The 17,604-nt window shown below is 39.9% G+C and overlaps 2 protein-coding genes across 4 annotated transcripts in view; both read right to left on the reverse strand.

The window, feature by feature from the left end:
- Positions 1 to 8,680, reverse strand: part of LOC120559840 — a 37,122-nt gene extending 28,442 nt beyond the window's left edge. The window contains exons 1-7 of one of the 3 annotated variants that reach the window (XM_039801875.1): positions 8,616 to 8,680; positions 5,661 to 5,803; positions 5,328 to 5,473; positions 4,553 to 4,709; positions 2,453 to 3,972; positions 1,575 to 1,724; positions 300 to 398 (exon numbers count right to left, since the gene is read on the reverse strand). In XM_039801875.1, the coding sequence (XP_039657809.1) occupies positions 300 to 398; positions 1,575 to 1,724; positions 2,453 to 3,972; positions 4,553 to 4,709; positions 5,328 to 5,473; positions 5,661 to 5,787 (2,199 nt within the window). In that variant the 5' untranslated portion in view covers positions 5,788 to 5,803; positions 8,616 to 8,680. Of the gene's footprint in view, positions 1 to 299; positions 399 to 1,574; positions 1,725 to 2,452; positions 3,973 to 4,552; positions 4,710 to 5,327; positions 5,474 to 5,660; positions 5,804 to 5,919; positions 6,452 to 7,529; positions 7,678 to 8,615 lie in introns of those variants that run through there. The other 2 variants (XM_039801874.1, XM_039801876.1) reach the window with 2 other exon arrangements.
- A 2,710-nt stretch (positions 8,681 to 11,390) lies between these two features.
- dnmt3bb.1 (DNA (cytosine-5-)-methyltransferase 3 beta, duplicate b.1) overlaps positions 11,391 to 17,604 on the reverse strand; it is a 63,887-nt gene continuing 57,673 nt past the window's right edge. The window contains exons 18-22 of the mRNA XM_039801398.1: positions 17,410 to 17,558; positions 17,112 to 17,197; positions 15,165 to 15,234; positions 14,946 to 15,064; positions 11,391 to 14,651 (exon numbers count right to left, since the gene is read on the reverse strand). Of these exons, the coding sequence (XP_039657332.1) occupies positions 14,510 to 14,651; positions 14,946 to 15,064; positions 15,165 to 15,234; positions 17,112 to 17,197; positions 17,410 to 17,558 (566 nt within the window). The 3' untranslated portion in view covers positions 11,391 to 14,509. The remainder of the gene's footprint in view (positions 14,652 to 14,945; positions 15,065 to 15,164; positions 15,235 to 17,111; positions 17,198 to 17,409; positions 17,559 to 17,604) is intronic.

Here is a 17,604-nt window from a genome sequence, read left to right on the forward strand (position 1 = left end):
GCGTACGCATGGGTCAGAGTTTGCGTGGAGGACCGAACGTTCTCCCATCATGTTTGTTTTTTATAAATCACAACCTTTGCGTGGGAAGTGGTGTACCCACATTTTCAGTCCTGTTTTGTGCGTACGCCACGTTTATAAATGACACCCCAATTACTATAGACAACTTTTGCTAATTGAAAACCAAGTTTAGTGGTCTAGTGGTGAATTAAGATTCTTTCTGAATACAGCACATTCTTTCTGAATACAGCACAGGAAGTTGACTGTCAACTTCCTTAACAGGTTTTGCTTTTAGCACTCACCTTAGCAAACACCTGCGTCCTGTGCAGAGAGCTTGGTAGAGCCAGGATGTCAAGGAAAAGTCTCTGCAGAGCAGAGTGGGGCCTAATGGCAGGCAACATCTGTATGGACAACACAAGCAACTCTTGTAATGAAATTTGATAGCTACTGAACGACCACTTTATCTACACTACTTAAAGTGCTCATATTATGCTTTTTCCCTTTCCTTTATAGTGTTATATATCTTTTTTGTGCAGGTTATAGGTTTACAAAGTGAAAAAGCCCAAAGTCCACCCCAAAGGGACTTACCATCTCCAACAGAAAACACTGTTCACAAACTGCTCCAAAGTCCTTACCTAGGTACTGTCAGGGCACGCCCTCATACTCTGCTTCTGACTGGCTAGTAGTCCTTACCTAGGTACTGTCAGGGCACGCCCTCATACTCTGCTTCTGACTGGCTAGTAGTCCTTACCTAGGTACTGTCAGGGCATGCCCTCATACTCTGCTTCTGACTGGCTAGTAGTCCTTACCTAGGTACTGTCAGGGCACGCCCTCATAATCTGCTTCTGACTGGCTAGTAGTCCTTACCTAGGTACTGTCAGGGCACGCCCTCATACTCTGCTTCTGACTGGCTAGTAGTCCTTACCTAGGTACTGTCAGGGCACACCCTCATACTCTGCTTCTGACTGGCTAGTAGTCCTTACCTAGGTACTGTCAGGGAACGCCCTCATACTCTGCTTCTGACTGGCTAGTAGTCCTTACCTAGGTACTGTCAGGGAACGCCCTCATACTCTGCTTCTGACTGGCTAGTAGTCCTTACCTAGGTACTGTCAGGGAACGCCCTCATACTCTGCTTCTGACTGGCTAGTAGTCCTTACCTAGGTACTGTCAGGGAACGCCCTCATACTCTGCTTCTGACTGGCTAGTAGTCCTTACCAAGCTACTGAGCATGTGCGACTCCCAACAAAGATGGAACAGAAGTGAGATGCCTCACTCTGTAGCTAAAACAGAGAGCTCAACACACAATTTAAAATTAAACCATGTAAACCTATTCTGATATAACCTCTATATACAATTATGAACCTGAAAATGAGCATAATATGAGCACTTTAAGACTCTGAATAACAGTAAAACAGAAAAATGAAAACTATTTGGAAAATGTGTTGTCACTCAGAGATTAGGTGGATACATTTCTAATAAGGTAATCTTTTTCTTGTTCGTGAGCTACTGCACATGCACAACATCTTCTACTCATTCTGTAACCGCTGGGCAACCTTGATCCATTGTTGTCAGTTTACCTTTGCCCAGCAATGACTCCGTTCCTCCTTTACTGTTTTAATGAAAGTGAGGTAGTCGCGGTCCAGGGGATGTCTTCCTACAGACCCATCGGAAAACAGACCCAGCTGTATGCTCATCTCTGACAGCGCTTGGCTGGACAATTTATAACGCTGAAGAGGAAACACAGATATCATGAGAAGTAATACACAGATTAGATCAAGTCAAGCATAGAGACATCACAGGTTTACATTTTTTACATTTCAAAACAAAGCATTAAGACAGAAAATCTACCAAATGCAGATTCAACAATTATTAAGCTATAGCTCTATTAAGTCTAGGGCTGTGTTTGTTTAAAAAAAAAAAATCGATATTCTTTTGAATGATACAATATTGATTCCTTAAATCCCAAGATCGATGTTTTAAGAGGTTCTGTTTTAAAGCTGAAGTGAAGATATTGGTAGCATATCAAACTAGACAATCCAAGGATTTAATGTCATTCTAAATATTGTTAGGAGAAATTTTGGAGAGGGAATGGCCTTTATTACAGATGTCTTTCACCCTTTGCACATCAAAAAAACACAGTTTTTTTCTGGTCACTCAAAACTCCCTGACTGTAGAGTCTGAAGAGTGCACTTTATTGTTTGACTGCTCTAGTGTATTCATGTGAAATTACATTAATGTAACTGTTTTGGGGTTTAACGTCAACATTCATAATTTTAATAATACACCAGGTTAGAAGGGTCTTTGTACAATTTACAGCATTCTCTGAGAATCTCTTTCATATCCAAGCAAAATCTGTGACTGAAATTTCCCTAACTGAATTGATATTAAATCAAATTGGAAAATAAATTGGGACATTGTGAGGTCTTGCTTAGTATATAGAAATAAATCTTCTTACATTGATATTGTCAGGATGTTTCAGCACTTGGTCGATATTCCTTAGTGCCACTTCTCCAAGATGCTCAGGCAGACTCTCTACTAAACTCTGGAGTGTTGCTTTATAGAAAGTCTCTGCATCCTGCAGGAAGTCCAACCTCTCCTGTTCCCCCAGATCCACGACAGCAGTGGCCCACATGAATTCTCTGGCACGAGCACCCACGTGCACCTCTGCTACGGGGAGCATCTCCGTCCTATTTTGAAGGAGATGCGGATCTCGCTTCCTGAGGAAGCGCTCGGCGACGGAGGGCCGAAAGAGACTGGTAGCATAGGAGTGAACCAGCATAGAGGCCAGCTGGAGCTCCCCAGGCACGGCCGCTGTGCCACCCTGCTGATATTCTTGGAGAGCTCGGAGGGGGTCCAAAATGGAGGCAAGAAACATGAAGCGCAGTTTGACCTTAGCATCCATCAGCCGAGTTCTGATCTGGTCAACATCCTGTGCTTTCATTAGTGACTTGTAATAGTCCACTAAAACCCTCCAGCAGCTGGCCATCTTTTGCACAGCATGGATGACAAACAAACACTGTGCAGATATAGGTTGGGATGGGTTATAAGACTCTGCATCAGCAAATAGCTCTTTAAGACACCTACGGACCTGGGGGCAAGTGTAGTAGTGATAGTGGATGTCTCTAACCAGGTCAACCACGCATCCAAAGGAAGCCAAAAGTCCGGCCTGGCATGCTCTTGCTGCCATCCCAGGGAGGCCGCAAAGTGATACTAACCTAGGGTTGAAAGCCTGAAAGAGAGAAACAAACACCTTGCTCACCCCTGGGTGTGGAGCGTTACAGTAAAACGCAACAATGTTGAACAAAGGAAAGCCACGTTTTTTCAGCGTCTCAATCAGATGCTGAGCATCTGTATCTGCAGTGGGTGTGTCTGTGATAGCGTCAGCGTTCGCTGAGGTTTGAGGGTCAACAGCGTCAACACTCATCTGCAGAGTGAGTAGCGGCTTCACCACACTGAGCCCTGACCTCTGGTCCAAGTAGCCAACCAGGACAACACCCGTGTTCTGTCCTCCACCCAGCTCTACGCCCACGTACAGGTAGAGGCAGTACGGCGTGCTGGAGCAGGCCTTAATGATGTCTATAGGGTGGGCTGGACTCAAGATAGCAGAAACCTGAGTCTCTCTACTTGTATTGAAGTCTGTGCCCACATTGTCATTACAGTATCTTCTGATGAAGTGCAACAAACTATAACTGGTCCCTTCATTTCCTTTGTCCACTGCTTCTTCTTGCTTCACCTTCTCTGGTGCCTCTTCTTTCAGGGCTGTCTCCATTTTCTCTGTTTTCTGCTCCACCTTCACATCCATCACTTCCATTACATCATCATCATCATCCTCAACATCTGATATCACTACTATCACTTCTGTGGTTTTGTTCAAACTCTCTGGAACTTTTTCTTTTCTTGGTTCTTCCACTGCTTTACCCTCCATCTTCACAATTATCTCCAGTTTCTGAGGAGGGGTCTGGGAGGAATGCCCATCTATAATGGGAGTAAAAAGACATTAATATTGCTTTTCAGACATGGAACATGTAATCCTGCTGGCTTCATATCTCTGTTTAAGTAAACACAAACCTTTTGTTTTTCAGATATCCGTCTCTGTTACATAAATGTTCATTTTGGCTTTCATGAGACATTACTACTACTACTACTACTACTATGTTCATTTTGTCCCCTGTTCTTGTAAAGCGTTATATATAAGCTATATAAACGACTCACATCGCCGCCGCGGTCCGTCGGGAGACACTTGCGCCAGGACCCCGTTCATAACTGCTTGCAGTACTAGTTATTACGTTGAACTCTTCCTAATGTTTTGGCTTGTGACAGCTACAAAAGATCATTACGGCAGCAGTTGTAGTAAAAACTCTCCACTCGCCGCTAGAATCAACACAAACTCAAAGTTCCTTGTCGCTGCTTTACCTATATAAAATCATGCCATTGATCCTGATTACGTATTTTAATTGATTGAGAGCCCCAATATATCTCAATCAACCACACCTTTGCTATGTAGGATATTTGTGTTAATAACTGTGATTTATCCATCAACACACAGTGCTCCCACCTGAGTCAGCAGGAACCATACTCTGTCCACCTCTGGCCTCCAAGGCATGGTACTCCCTGCCCTTGTTGTTGTTCTTGTCAAAGAACGCCTTGAACCAGTGCAGGAAGGTCACAGCCACATTAGAGTTCCTCTCCATCAAATCCTTGACGGGGATGTGCTGGAGAGAGGAGAGAGGCCCGTTTAAGTCTCATACTGTGTTTATATCCATCAGTCAATTCAATTGTATTTATAGTTTCAAATCATAACAGGAGTTATCTGGAAACACTTTACAGATAGAGTAGGTCTAGACCACGGTAGCAATTATAGTACCAATAAAGATAATAGTACTATGACTAGAAAAAGTCATAGTATGTAGTAATCAGTCCTTAGCCCAACCAATACTGGATTTTAGAGGCTGATACTCAAATCAATATTTGATTTTAAAAAAAAGATATGCCAGTCGATATTCTTTTTCAAAGTGAACACAGAACATAAGCAAACACTTTCAAAATATGAATAACTTATTTTTTTGTGAGCAACGTGTGCACTGAGTGCAACACTTTACAGTTGAACCAAAAACTTGTTAGTGCTCGCAGGGTGACAAACTGCATAGACACAGCATTTCTAAACTAAAGCATTTCTACACTGTGATTTTCTTGTTATTTATCAGCCAACATAAACACTCATACCAATATATCTATATACAATGAGATAATATCTGGCGGATTTATTGTTTACAACATACTGAGCAAATGTTATACTTTTTCAGATTTACCCCTTTTGTTACAATACTCACTCGCAACACTCCGAGTTTTCTGAATGCAGCTTGCAGTAAACTGTAGTTGTGAATAATGTCCACCATGTCGTTGCTTTGGAACCGGACCCTGGAGAGGTCCAGGGTCTGCGGAAACAACCAGTCCATCAGCTGGCAATAGGCTGCACCTGGACACACACACACCACACACACACACACTCAATAATATGCAGCCAGGTGATGTGAAAAAGAGCATGAAAGCTAAGCCCCCCCTCCAGAGCCAAACTATACACAAAAATATACACGATAACAGCGTAGCTCATGATCGTTTGTTGAGGTTTTATTAACACGGTGAAAAAATGCACGCTGACCTACCTGTGCATACCTGCCCAATCTTGGTGAAGCCTGTCTGTAAACTTTCATTGAGCCATGCCAGCAGCTCATAAAGGTTCGGCCGCCCAATGCTACTCACAGGTACATTCACTGCCACGTTCAGGTCCATCTCCTACAGGGATGGCCTTGCAAAAACACCACGTAAATATATATTTACTTAAGAGTCAGACAAACACTGATCCATTACTAAACAAATCAACAAGTCTGACCTAGAAGTCACATTCTTGAACCTTTTTCTTACAGCAATTTGGAATCCCTAGGACTCCATTTTTCAGATATTTGCACCATCTGTTAGTAGGGAATTTTGGATCCAGTTATTTAGCCACTACAGCATCAGTAAGTTTAAATAAGGTGTTGTTGAAATATGGAAAAGCTCATGGGGCTTCTGGGTATTATTCCATGCTTATGCAGAACCTGGGGACTTGGACTGGGATACATGATAATCTTTGTCAGATTGCAGGGACCCAGGTTTCATTCAGCCCATGATGATTTGTTCTGGGAAGATGGGTCAATCCTACATGCGATGGATAAGCACGTAAGAAGCTGGGTCCAGACTAGTTAAATGATAGCCAGGCAGATTATTTTTAAGAGGATGGAGGAATGAAGGGTTGCCATCTACACTAGAATATGGGGAAAGTATTTGAGCAGTCTGGTGGGCTCCTAAGAAGCTTTGTGCTGGGGAGAGGCATGTATGCTGGGCTTATGGTGTTGTCATTTATACATACGGTATGATCATTTGGTTTATAGATTGTTTATTTTGTTGAATGGTTTTGAATATTGTAGTTACTGTGTCACCTTTTCTTGTTTTTTTTGTCTGGGTGGGTGGTGGTGACAAAGCGGGGCCGGGGGGGAGGGGGGTATGTTCATGTTGCAAATTGTAGGTTTGCAAAAAAACTGTTAATCGTAAACAATTTACAAAAACAATGTGCCGCAGTGACACTTCAAACCAGCACTGCTCAGAACTAGCCACAAATCCCTGTCACACAACAAACAATTCTATTTCTAAACAATATGTCAACAGGCATGCTCACTAACTGTAGGGGATTTACCCTTTCCCGCGAAAATGCTGCTTTCAGGTTGCATCAAAGTGCCGTTCATCTCAGTTTCAACTGATGAAAAGCAACTTACTACTAAAGAACTTGGGATTTGGCGATGTGCTTCATTTTATTTTACTCACTTTAGTCAACAACCTAGTAATTGGAGCTGTCCTTGTGTTAAGAATGATAATTAGAACTGAAATGTAAAAAGCCAATGAATTAATTTCTGCTCACAGCCTTTACAATGACCAAGAAAGCAACCAACTGTAACGTTACTTCTTGACATTTATAGCTCACAATGTAATGTTTGCCAACACATCACAAGTTCGAACTAGCTAGTATGAAACATTTGAGCAACTGCGTTTCCGAATGTATTACCCGGTACCCCCGGAGGAGAAAACAACTCTCCGATCACCATTAACATGCTTCCTCGTGTATTCCGTCTGCTAGCAAACTACATAAGAATGTATGTGAATGAAAGTTGCTGTGTAGTTGGACGTACTGTCAACATGTTAAAGAACCCATGACTTAGCTGACAAACTTAGCTTTTAGGAAGACAAAAGTGGATCCAGACAGACGTGAGTAATCAGCAGAATGAACAGAAGACTTGTGGGATCCTGACACTAACCTAACGTTACGTGTGCAGAAAACATGTTGTTTCCAAGTCAAATATGTAAATGCCAGTTTGGGGCTAACGTTAACTATATGTCTGTAAGTTAACGTTAAGCTAAAGCATGTTGACATGATATGTGCGTGTGTTAGAGTGGAGTGTGGATGTTTACAAGTCTTAACTTGCCAACATTAGCTTACTTACAGCTAACTTGTCCGCTCTGGTAGACAAATGGTTATAAAAGAATCCTTTGACATGCTTAAATCTAATGTTTCAGCTAGCTGCATGTATTGTGTTAGCTTTACAGCACGTAGTTGCATATTGTGGCGCCGACTGTGTTCTCCTCCGATGGGCGTGGCTTTGAGAGTATGACGCCCTGAATTCAACCGTTTTAGTGTCTCTCTAACCACGGCTGAACGGTCTCTACACATACTAGAGCGGCTAGCATTTTGACCAATAGAATCGATGGATTCAGGACATACTCGTTCTAAACATTCTCTAATACATCCATGGTTCTAGAACGCAACAAGAAATCTGAGCTCAAATCAGCTGTTATCAGCAAGAGACGCCATAATGGGACGTTTTACTGGAGGGAAAGCAATGGGACTGGGACGCGATGTCGGGTCCAAACAATACCACATAAACACCCAGTTAGGAACAATCTTGAACAAGCATACTGAATCCCTGGTAATCATTTCATAATTACTGTATACATAAAATATTTCGATTTCCCCCAGTGTGGAATGTACTAAAGAATGAACTTTCTATGGACAACAAATGTATACAACAGGTCAACTGCGCCCAAACCATTCTTCTTAATTTATTAGCTTTAATATCATGTCTATTTTACGATTTCGCTACCTAAAACATGTTCCAAATATGTTGTATTTACGAGGTTTGTCATTCACTAACTTGCCATTTACTGTTAAGGATATTTACGTATAGCTAGAAAAGTAGTTGTGTTTAGGGTAACTTATGTGATTTTATTTCAAAAAATTCAAAAAACTCATACTTGATTTTATCAGAATCTAGTTCTCTAAATTTAAATCCCAACGATTTGGCTATATTAGTTTATTTTAGGAAGCGAGTTTAAGCTAAACGTAGATGGTGAAACCGACGCGGCTAAAACGTAGCTAAGCTAACATAGCTAACTTTACAACACACGAGTGTTTGTGACTTGTTATGATGTACAGTTGAGTTCACCAACTTGTCCTTTACAAACAATAGGGAGTTTTGAGTTATAACGTTAAATTATTTAGCAAAGATATTCAGAAAAGCCCGTGTACTCACCCTCTCTGCTTCGGTCCTTGTGAGTATTTAAACTAACGTTACCAGTATCAGACTCCCCCACCCCCAACAGCCCGTAAACCCACCCCTCGATACCCAAATCAGCTAACGTTAGGCTAGCCAGTTAGCTAGCTAGGTGATGGTGATAATAATAACGTAGCTAACGTTAGTATCAGAATCACAATCAGCTTTATTGGCCAGGTTTGCATAAACAAACAAGGAATTTGACTCTTTGCTCTCAAAGTACAACACTCACTTAACATATAAAGAATAAAAATAGAAAGGAAAGTGAGAAATATAGAAAAATACTGTTAAGTATACAGTATAATTCAATACAATATAATTTACAAAAAATATACTAAAACAATTGAAGAGAGGGAAGTAATAGTTCAATATCCGTATAGTCTGAGATTTAAGATTTAAATGTATAGTGCTCGTGCTATAGTACAGTTCAGTGCAATGGTAATATATTAATAACTATTGTAATTGTAAGATTGAAATATACACATACAATTATAAATGACGTTACCTACAAACGCAACAACATTACTATCGTTAGTAATTCGTTTCCTATTCTTTAAACCGCGTGTTAGCTTTCGGAGCTAAGTATGCTACAGTTAGCAAGATTTCCTGGGTAGCTTTTGAAGCCACTTTTAGGTTGATCAACCGCATAGATACGTATATATACCACATTGGCCGTCATGTTGATTGGAAATAGCAGTTCTTGGCTCATTAAGAGCTTCTAAACAAGGACAAAACCGACATTCTAATTGTTGGGACAAATGTCTTTAAACACCATCCTCCACAGTAGTTACATTCTTCCAAAACCAACAGTTTAAAATATGGATGTGAAAAACACACTCAAGTAGAATTACTCTTTCATCTTCATCACAATGCCCCACATTCTTTATTTTCTAACCCAATCATGCGGACTGTATAGGCTAACTGCCACTAAATCACATATTAGCCTAGCCTACATGGAAACTTTTAATGGAGAAGACTCTTTAATCTTGACATTGTCCCACTTATGCTAAGATGACCAAATTATATTATTAACCAAAAGATGAATAAGCAATCTTGAGCATATTGCTCGCTGAGCCTGTTCTTGTCCTTGTCTGGACATATGTCGTTCCCTGTTTTTTAATTTTTAATTTTTAATTTTTTTTGTGTGGTGCAAGGGTGGCTCTGTGAGAGCACCCTAAATTTCGTTGTACCTTCACAGTGCAATATAAAGCCTATTGAGGAGCTTTATAACCGTGCCCTAAAATTTTTTAGATAACAAGCCCATTCGATTCCATCACTGTTACATTTTAAATAAATATAAAATCTTAAACTTTGTTAATTTTGTTAATCTTAGATACATACAGTTGTTTTTTAAATGTTTAGCTGGACTTGCACCTGAGCCACTTTGTAAATTCGTGAACAGGTTGGAATCTTCAAGATCCACAAGAGCTGCTGCATGTGGAGACTGTAAAATTCCATTTTGTAAAACCTCTTTTGCCCAAAATGTTTTTTCCGTGAAGGGAGCCAAACTGTGGAACTGGCTCCCTACAAATATAAAGGCTATACCCAAATTGTCCACCTTTAAAAAAATTTGTAAAAGCATGGTTAATACAGCAGCAGCAGTGTGATCATGCCATATGAAAATAGGTCTGTGTATATGTGAGGTGTGCATCTGTGTGAGTCCGAGTTAATGTGTTTATTTACTACACTTATTTTTATTGCTGTTAACTGTTTTTTTTTGGACATTTTATTGTATTCACTGTAAAAATTTGACTTCTTCTATTATTTGAACTGTTAAAAGCCCTCCTAGGGACAGGTGTTGCGAATTAGCCATGGCTACAAACACTGTGATACAGGCATCGGATTGTTATTTCTGTAATAATCTATGTTTTTTGTATCTGTCCCTATTTAAATAAACTACAAAAAAAAAAAAAAAATGACAATAAAGGCTATTCTATTCTATTTTTAATTACAGAGCCCTTTTTTGTGTGGATTCCATTTAGTTGATCAGAAAGGGAACCAGCATCAACAAGCAGATAGGCTACAACATTTACATACAACAAGGAAGGATTCATCTTATTAACATGTAACAGGCTGTGCGTTTTGTTTTTTACTAATTAATCTTTTGCTTTTTGCTGTGCAATAAAACATATTGATTTAATTACATATATATGTATATATATGAATTCTTTGTAAAGAGTACTGAGACAGTTGTCATTTTGCACTAGATAAACGTCCCGTTGTGAACCTGCAGTGTTTTAAGAGTGTGGCTCAAATTAGCAGAAATGCTCTCATGATTAAACTACTATACTATTTTTATGTTAAAGTGTTATATTTTAATATTATTGTAGTTGTCAGATTTTATTCCACTGCAGTCCTAACATTTTCTTATTCTTGTTTCAACCATGTAAAGCACTTTATTCGGAAAAGTATGAATTTAGTTCATTTTATTATTCACTAAAGAATTAGCCTTAAGTTATTTATCATGTCAAATTCCAACCATTGTCAGGTCTTTATAATATGTTTGGGGATTTTTTAAACAGTTGCTCAGACAAGCTATTTCAAGACATTACTTTATGAAGAAGGTATGCACGTGTCATTATTGTTATCATTTAATATATTGATTAATGGAGACACAAAACAATAATAAGTGGATTAAGCAGTAATGAAAATAATCCCTACTTGCAACTTTATTGACCTTTACAGACTTGTAGCCTCCGAGAGTAAATACTGAAAGAGATCAATGGATTAGCATTTGACACAGGACACGTGGAAGAGGTTTTTAGCAGCCAAGCTGCATTTTATTGAGTAAAACTTTTATATAGGTTGCTATAGGAAGTAAACAAACATAAAAAAATACATCAGCGCTTTTCCACTATTCAAATGAAGTAAAAAAAAATAGCAGAGAATCTGTTAATTTGAAATGCTTCTGCTCTAGATTCATAAAAAGGTAAAGACAAAAAAATCCTCAAATGGGATTCTTATAAAAGATAGAGCACTAAAAGGTTAGAACAAAAAGTGTTTTCAGATGTCATTCACACTCAAGCCTACAAATACACTCAATGGTTTACATTGAAACACAAGATATCAAAAAGCTATCGATTAATTTGTTCTAGATCGTCCTATAACATTATACATTTAAAGTAAGAACACTGCATACTGTAAATATAAAAAGTCTTAAAAGAGCAGAACGGAGAATTGGTTTTGTGTACAGTTTTCAAGCAAAACATTCAACAAGCTCAGCAGTATTAATATAGCATGTAAACAATCAGTTTTTGTTGTTTTTTAAAGGATAGAATAGAAAACCAAAAGGTGGCACTTTAAGAGGCCTTTTGAAGGAGCACCATGAAGGAATGATTTCAACATGAAGGCTTGTGCATTTTGTGTTACAATAAAACATGTAGTTATTTTCAAACAAGAGAGTTAAAACCCTTGTAAACCTTTATATCGATACATTACGCAAAACGTGTAAAAAGAAAAAAAAGTTCCAGTGATAAAATACAAGCTATGGGAGCATAAAGCTACAATATACAGTATATATTCACACAACAAAGATCCTAATGGAGGAGTGATGTACAGTTGCCTCTTTGTCTGAGGTAATGCCCACTTAGTATGATGTGGTGACAGCCAACAGCATCTTCCAGTTATAAAAAAACAAACAAACAAACAAACAAAAATGTATTTCAAAGTAATACGGCAAGTTTTGTGAGTATGGACACATCAGCAGAATTTGTACCAAAATAAAGTGTCCACCCGTCTGTTGAGCTAAATCTTAAGCATACAGTATGACATGGAAATACAACATTTATCATTATTGAGGAGTTTTATTAATCTACATGATTGCAATAACTGTGTTGTGTTTGAAGTCTCACAGAGAAACACTTCTTCTCGCAACAAACGTGCGCAACATACTACACATTCAGTATTATTTTCTCATAATTACTTGTAATTATTTATGCATACTGTGTGGCAAAGCGCAGTGTCAACCAGCATTATAGAGAACATTTTGGATGGATGTCCTCTTGTCAAATGTTTTCAAAACCCCCTTTAAACCAAAAGTAGTCAGTGGTAGTTTACAACAAATATTGCGTGTTCACCAGTGTTTCCCACCATTTTTAGGAACAGTGACACTCACTCTTTCCTGGATTCAAATGAACTTTTCTGACCAGGATTACCCACACATCCAGCCAGTTCAATGAACTTAAACAATGTCATTTTAAAGATCAAATCTAAACTTCTACAGTAGGCTAAATGCCCTCAGTCTTTAATTCTTAGCTGTCTGGAACGGTTTGCAAAAGACAAAAACTTTCTCTATATCTCTGTTTTTGCATTGGCTTGTTTCAAGTACTTGTATGTAGCTATCAGGGAGATGTCACAGTGACATTATAACTCAAAGGTTTCACACTATCTATACAAAAACACTTGTATATAATCTTTAATAGAAGTTATTTTTTCTTTTTTAAGGAAGCTATTTTGCTCAAATTAGCTAATGTCAAAGCAAAAGACAAAAAGTAAAAATGAGTGTTTTTTATAACAAACAAAAATCTATGAATATGATCTCGTCTCAATATAAAGACAAAATCCTGCTTCACCTCCAGGCTAGCTTGGGTTGCACTCGCTCCCACCGCTGAATGTATTTTCCTACAGAGCACGTCTTTCATTGGTCTGTTGAAAAACTCAAACATGATAGTATGGTTTTCTACTTTGCCGATTTTAGTCCAGCTCTGTGTCATCTTTGTGTGGGCAGTGTGTTTAGATGAAGGGCGTTTGCACGGAGCTTTGAGCAGTGGAGGTCTGCCAAGATCGGCCGGATGACGCCACGTGCCTCCGCAGGGAGCTCCGACCATGCACCGGCGCCACGGAGGGAAGACACACTTCATCCAAACACACTGCCGACACCGCCATGACAGAGCTGCATTTAAATCAGCAAAATATCTCTTTAAGCAACTTGTCATTATAACAAAGATTAAAGAATATTTTTGTTAGCTCGCACAAGGCTTTCCAGCACCTGTTTGGCTTAGACTCATGGTATATGTTGTTGTTCATTTCTGACAAAATAATCATTGATTTTTCCTGGTTAATCTTTTATTATCCAGTGCAGTTGTTTATTTTTATTACCTTTGAAACTGGACAGAAACCCCCAATGTCATGTTTTGGCTTTTCTCGACAGAAAATACATTGTGGCCTGAGGAGAGTGGAACAGCTGTAGCCCAAAAACTGTCCATCTAATGACTTTGGTTCAAGTGTTTGGATGAACAGCCTGTATCAGCAGCCTGTTGTCACACATTTTAATCATCAGCTAAATGAGCATCCTGTGAAATGTTTTACTCTTCCTACAAAAATTTAATTAAATAAAAAATGAAACGGAGCCACTTAACAGCTGTAGCGTCTGTGCCATGTTCTCTATCTTTCTACTATTACTAAGTGTTGTCAACTTACAAACCATGCCTTCCAAGGGCATTTTAAAACAAAAGGAAAATCCTGTTAAAATCACTGTACAGGTCTGCTGTTAATGAACAAAGTAGAAGAGCTGCTAAACATCCAGACGGGACCCATCACTCTACTGGCCTCAGGGACACTGACCTTTGACCCTCCCTGTGTTAGTGATAAAACATAGCCTATGCTGTATTTCTGTCTCTGTGTTAGTGTGTATTACATGTGTTTAAGTGTGTTATCACCAGGATCCAGAAAGAGCTGGACTAAACTAACAGCTACATACACTATTTTCCAGCTACACCGTAGTGAACTGGTTCTTTGCCTGCCTGAGTGGAGAAAACTCCCAGCTCTTTGCGAAATGATTTGGCTGGCAGATGATGTACTTTGGAGCCAATATCACGATAGGAAAGCTGGTGTGTAATCATAAGTGGCGTCTGTTTGCTGGTGGCGGTTGGCATCTATTCACAGGCAAAGTAGTCTTTCAATGGTGCGAACAGATGCCTGATGACGGGGACACTCCAGGACCGGCCCAGGAGCTTCTGTCTGGCACCACGACCCATGTTGGACACGTCTGTGTAGTGAACAGGGAAGCCAAAGATCCTGCAGGGAAATAACCACAATTACAATCAGTGTCACAATGACGCTGAAGCAATACCACGCTAAATATATTTGATCATCTGTCAGCAATGGATCTGAAGGGTCTTTTGACAGCTTAGATATGAAAGGGGAGAGAGAGAGAGGGAGTGACATGTAGAAAGGGCCCTTGGGAAGGTCGGAATCGAACCTGCGGCCACTGCGTCGGGGACTGATCCTCTGTATATGGGCGCATGCTCTACCAGGTGAGCTACCCAGGCGGCCTGTCTTTATTCTCATTTAACAGTTTTTCCTCCTCACCTCTCTAGCTCAGTGCACCACAGTATGTCCTCCTTTCCATTCATCAGGACGGGGAAGTGTTGATCCTTTCCTTGTTTGATGGAGTTGGAGCGAGTGGTGATGGTGCGCACCTTCCCGAACTACAAAACAACAAATACACGGTCAAACGAGTGCAACCTAGAAGCCATTTTGCAAGTAAAGAACTGTGAAGAGTGACTTTATTCTGTAGAAATATCAAACCTTTGCAACTCTGCCGTGATCCAGACAGTCCTGCAGCTCCAGCTTGTCCATCCCAGAGGCACACAGAGGCCTGAAACAGAGAGGAGGAATCACATATATATATATATATATATATATATATATATATATATATATATATATATATATATATATACACTAGGGGTGACCCCGAATAGTCGAAGATTCGATGCATCGATATGCGGAGCCTGATTCGACCACCAATCTCACAGTCGAATCTTCGCGGGTGTTATTATGAAACGAGGATCATACCATTTTGGCAATATGGGGGTGCTCAATGTCTAATTTCACACAGAACTACTGGTTTTGTACGGTTATATTAAGTTATATACAGCCTTTATAGTATGATAAAGCAAAAAAAAAAGGTGAAAAGAAAAATGCGTTCAATAAATATTTTTTACGTGTGTGTGTTTAAATCCAACCACCCTTGTGACAGATTTAAGTTTCACTTTCTCTGATCCGTGACAGACTAGGAGCATCTTGGCGGCAGGGATTAACGTTACTTAACAATGTCTGGAAAAAGAAAATCTAAAGTCTGGATGCACTTTGAAATGGTAAAATATGATCCAAAAAAAGGTTATATGCAAGTTGTGCCAACAGCTCATGTCCTACCACTCGTCAACAACAAACATGGCTTTCCACTTAAAACGGGTACGTTTATTACCAATAAAGACGGTTCACTCTTTCATATATAATGGCGCTTTTAATTTACGAACAGCAATATCATATGTTGGGACTTAAGACTGACGACGGCAGTTCATCTAGTAGTAGTACCGGAGCTGCGCCAAAACTAACTCAAAGAAAGCTAGATTTGAGACCGCCATTGTCTGAGAAAAAGAAAAGAGAAATCACGGACAAAATTGCAGAGTTTATTGCGCTCGACGTGAGGCCAGTGAATGTTGTGGACGGTGAAGGTTTTAAAGAATTAATGCGCACACTTGAGCCAGGATACACAGTTCCCAAAAGAGAGACGGTTATGCATGCGGTGGATGCAAAATATGTGTCCATAAAATTGTTTTACCCTCCTGCTGACTAGTGTCGTGCCCCTCCCAACCCATTCACACACACATAGATGATTCGACTATCAGTCGACTATAGAAAGATTCGACAATTCTGATTCAAATGTGTAAATCCTTAGTCGGGGACACCCATATATATATATATATATATATATATACATACTGTACATAGCTGCTGGCAACACTCACACCGAATATAAAATTGGTCTTTTGTGTAGATTACAGTAAACGTTTAGCCTTGATACTGTTGTAACATGTTGAACACCACTAAAAAGGCATGTGCAGAGTTGATATGTTTTGTTTTGAGAAATCAGAACTCAAAAGTGTTTCTAAAGCCCTTTCACACATGCACTGCAACCCTAAACTTATGTAAACATTGCCCAGAGGAGCGGTATGTGAGACGCAAATGTCCAAATCAGTTGGACCAGAGCCCATGAGCAGCTCATTGTCCGGAGAATTCACAGCGAGCGTGTGGGCGTGTTGATGACGTTTTTATCCAGCGGGTGGCGCCAAACCAGAAGAAAACAAACATTCGAGGGTGAAGTATAAGAAGGGTGATTTACACAAAGACACTAACAAAAATGTCTAACTGGAGAGACAGCGAGATTCAGGGACTTCTTTCGGTAAGGGCTGACGCCAAAATCATCAGACAAATCCACAGAACGGCAAAAGACTAATTGGTTATGACTAAATGATGAACCGCCTACGTGATCACGGTCTAATCTGCGTCATGTCCTGCGTCCTGCACACTCTACCTAGGCCTCTGGCCTACTCCTAAAGGAGTATTTCCAGTTAGTAAGAACGCATCTGATTTGGACAATCTCCTGTTGTGTGCTACATGTGAGAAAGGGAAATATTGTCTGGAGTTCATATAAGAAAACTACTTGAGATGATGAGTTGTTTTTCTTACCTGTTCATGCCAGGTAGATTTCCCCAGAAGTATCGGGCTCGGTGAGCAGCAGAGACCTCGATAGCATCGATCATCACAGGGTTACACTGCCAAAAAAAACTCATGGTCATCATTAACATACAACACTTACAATGATTCAAAGGCCCTTTTGTTTTTAAATTGAGTTAAGTCTAAATTAGGCTTCAGGTTGATGTCTTGAACTACGTATTCTGCTAGACATGAATAAAATGAAAGATGGTAATAGACGTCTCTGGTTCATGTTTTTGATATTTGCAGCTTAACAGTCCATGTAACTCACCTCCAGGAATCGTGAGATGTCCCTCTTGTCATTGACGCCCATGGCGACCACATTCTCGAACATCCAGAAAAACGGCCGGTCCTCTCCTTCTTTGGGCTTGGCCTCACTCAGCAGACGGTAAAACTCAAAGAACAGCCTCCCTGTGCCTTCTGGAGACAAGAACGCACCGTCAGAAAACATCAGTACAGACTGGAT

The sequence above is a fragment of the Perca fluviatilis genome, chromosome 5, assembly GCF_010015445.1.
Source record: "Perca fluviatilis chromosome 5, GENO_Pfluv_1.0, whole genome shotgun sequence".
NCBI classification, from domain to species: domain Eukaryota; kingdom Metazoa; phylum Chordata; class Actinopteri; order Perciformes; family Percidae; genus Perca; species Perca fluviatilis.